Genomic DNA, 2,399 nt, shown 5'->3' on the forward strand with positions numbered 1-2,399 from the left:
TCTGGCCAGCCCTCCTGGAAGTTCTTTTTGAATGATGAACCAGGAATATGTCATATTCAGGAATATGATAGTGGTGATAGCTGTATAAATTGTGAATAAATATAAAAGCAGTGAATTTTACACATTAAAAATATATGCTGACTCTTAGGTTAACTTTAATAATCTAGAAACAAATGAAAAGAAAATTTCAGTCTCAATAATTACATTAAATTCAGCTTTTCAACTGCATTTATTATAAAGCCTGACTTTACAAGGCAATTGATAACCATAAAAAAGAGATAGGTAAGTACACTCACTCCCCATGTTATTTGATATATGCTGCAAATTTAGCTCCAATAGAGTGTTTACTTTGAGCTTGCAGGCAGAAAAACTATCTCCAGATAGTTCTAATTCTTGAAATAAATAAGTCCACAAATTGTAGTTTAAGATGCAATAGATATACTTCTCCAGTTTTAGTTCAGTTGAATTTCAGAAGATATAAAAATTATGCAAAGAGAAACTAAAGTGATTGAGTGCAGAGTGGTCAGGTGACCTCTGGAACTTTGAACTTCCACATCACAATATGAAGTTGGTTCTAAGATAAGAAATAGAATAAATTCTCTCCCAATGACAGGACTGCAATGCTACTTCCCTTAAGCCTGTCTCAACTGCAATCATGACATTTAATGGTAGTTGGAAAGTAGACCGAAGTGAGAACTATGACAAGTTCATGGAAAAAATGGGTAAGGAGCTGCTGCTTTCCTTGGGAGCTCGTTCTTTGCTTTCACACAAACTTTTTCTGGCTTAGGGAATATAATTTCCCAGAGGCATTTTTTTGGCTTGGGGAATTTCCTGGCTTCTCCTGTAGTGAGGCTCTGGAAGCAGGATGGGGATCCCTTTTTGCATTAGCAAGAAGACACTGTCTGACTCATGGAAGGAAAGATTCTTTGAGTATCATCCTCTGAAACACACACACACACACACACACACACACACACACACACATTTCCTTCCTTCTTCAGCTGTGGATTACACCTGCGTTATTGAAAACTTTTTATTTCATTTGTTCAGAGTAAGAACATGGTAATGATAATTTTCAGATTCTAAAATGTAGAATTTTAGGAGATGGAAAAGCAAAAATCATAAAATAATGTAAAGGTATTCTATATAGATTCATTGCTTTATATTGGTTAAATTCTATTATCCCATGACATATAAAATTTTAGGAATCAATTCAAGAAGCTATGTATTTTCTTGGGGAAGTTTTAACTATTTAATGAATTTATAACAATGTTCTGACAGTCTACATACTGTACAAGGGCAAACAAGTCAGTATCATTCTTCCTAAATAAAACTCTGCATCAATTTAATCTTATAGTTTAAGGATTCCAAGTTTAAATTCAAGGAATTTATACATTCACATACTAGCAAATTTGTACCAATGTGCAAATTCCTAAATTTTTATTCCTAAAATTTATTCCTAAATTTTTCCCACTCTTAAAAAATAAAAATAATCAAGTAAATAGAACTTAGAAAAACCAACAATTGCTAGAGTGCTTTTATTTTCTCCCATGTCTTTCCTCCTGCAGGTGTCAACATAGTGAAAAGGAAGCTTGCAGCTCATGACAATTTGAAACTGACAATCACACAAGAAGGAAATAAATTCACAGTGAAAGAATCAAGTGCTTTTCGAACTATTGAAATTGTTTTTGATCTTGGCGTCAACTTTAAGTACAGCTTAGCAGATGGAACTGAACTCAGTGTATGTTTTTTTTTGATAAACAATGCACTTTTGATTTTCTATCCAATATTAAAACAATCTCTGCTTTAACTCATTGGGTAGTTTAATTAATGTAGGTGTTCTTCATTTACTGAAGGTGTCGAAGTCTACCCATATTTATATTGTAAGCGTATCTAAATCAAATATTTTATTCTTCACACATACTTGTGAAGAATCTGGATCAAAAATGTCAGAGTAGAAAAATTTTCTTCAAATTATTACATATAGAGCTATTTGTCAAGAAATTCAAAGCTTAGTATTTTCAACTTTACACTTCTGGCAGGGACAAAGGCTTTTAGAGTTACATGACTTAAACTATAGTGATTGAAGAAAAGTATTAAAATAATAAAATAATTTAATAAATGTGTAACCAAATGGAAATATCTAGGACTACATTGTAGTTCGTCGATAATATACCCTTTTGTATTTAAGGCTTTCAAAAAACCTTTTAGGAACTCATTATTTTCAACCAATTTCTAAAACTTTTCTTAACCTCAGAGTTTTTCTACTAATGTTTGTAATGACAGTTTAACAATATAATGTTTTATTGGGCCAGGGAGATAACTCAGCAGAATAAGTGTTTGCCTGGCAAGTGCAAGGTCCTGAGTTCAATCCCTGGTACCGCAAAAAAAAAAAAAAA

At 32.4% G+C, this 2,399-nt stretch overlaps 1 protein-coding gene across 1 annotated transcript in view; it reads left to right on the forward strand.

The window, feature by feature from the left end:
* The first annotated feature begins 597 nt into the window (after positions 1-597).
* Fabp2 (fatty acid binding protein 2) overlaps positions 598-2,399 on the forward strand; it is a 10,794-nt gene continuing 8,992 nt past the window's right edge. Inside the window, exons 1-2 of the mRNA XM_023704430.1 lie at positions 598-722; positions 1,569-1,743. Coding sequence (XP_023560198.1) covers positions 656-722; positions 1,569-1,743 — 242 coding nt within the window. The 5' untranslated portion in view covers positions 598-655. The remainder of the gene's footprint in view (positions 723-1,568; positions 1,744-2,399) is intronic.

This window comes from Octodon degus, unplaced genomic scaffold (genome assembly GCF_000260255.1).
Source record: "Octodon degus isolate 3935 unplaced genomic scaffold, OctDeg1.0 scaffold00196, whole genome shotgun sequence".
Taxonomy (NCBI): domain Eukaryota; kingdom Metazoa; phylum Chordata; class Mammalia; order Rodentia; family Octodontidae; genus Octodon; species Octodon degus.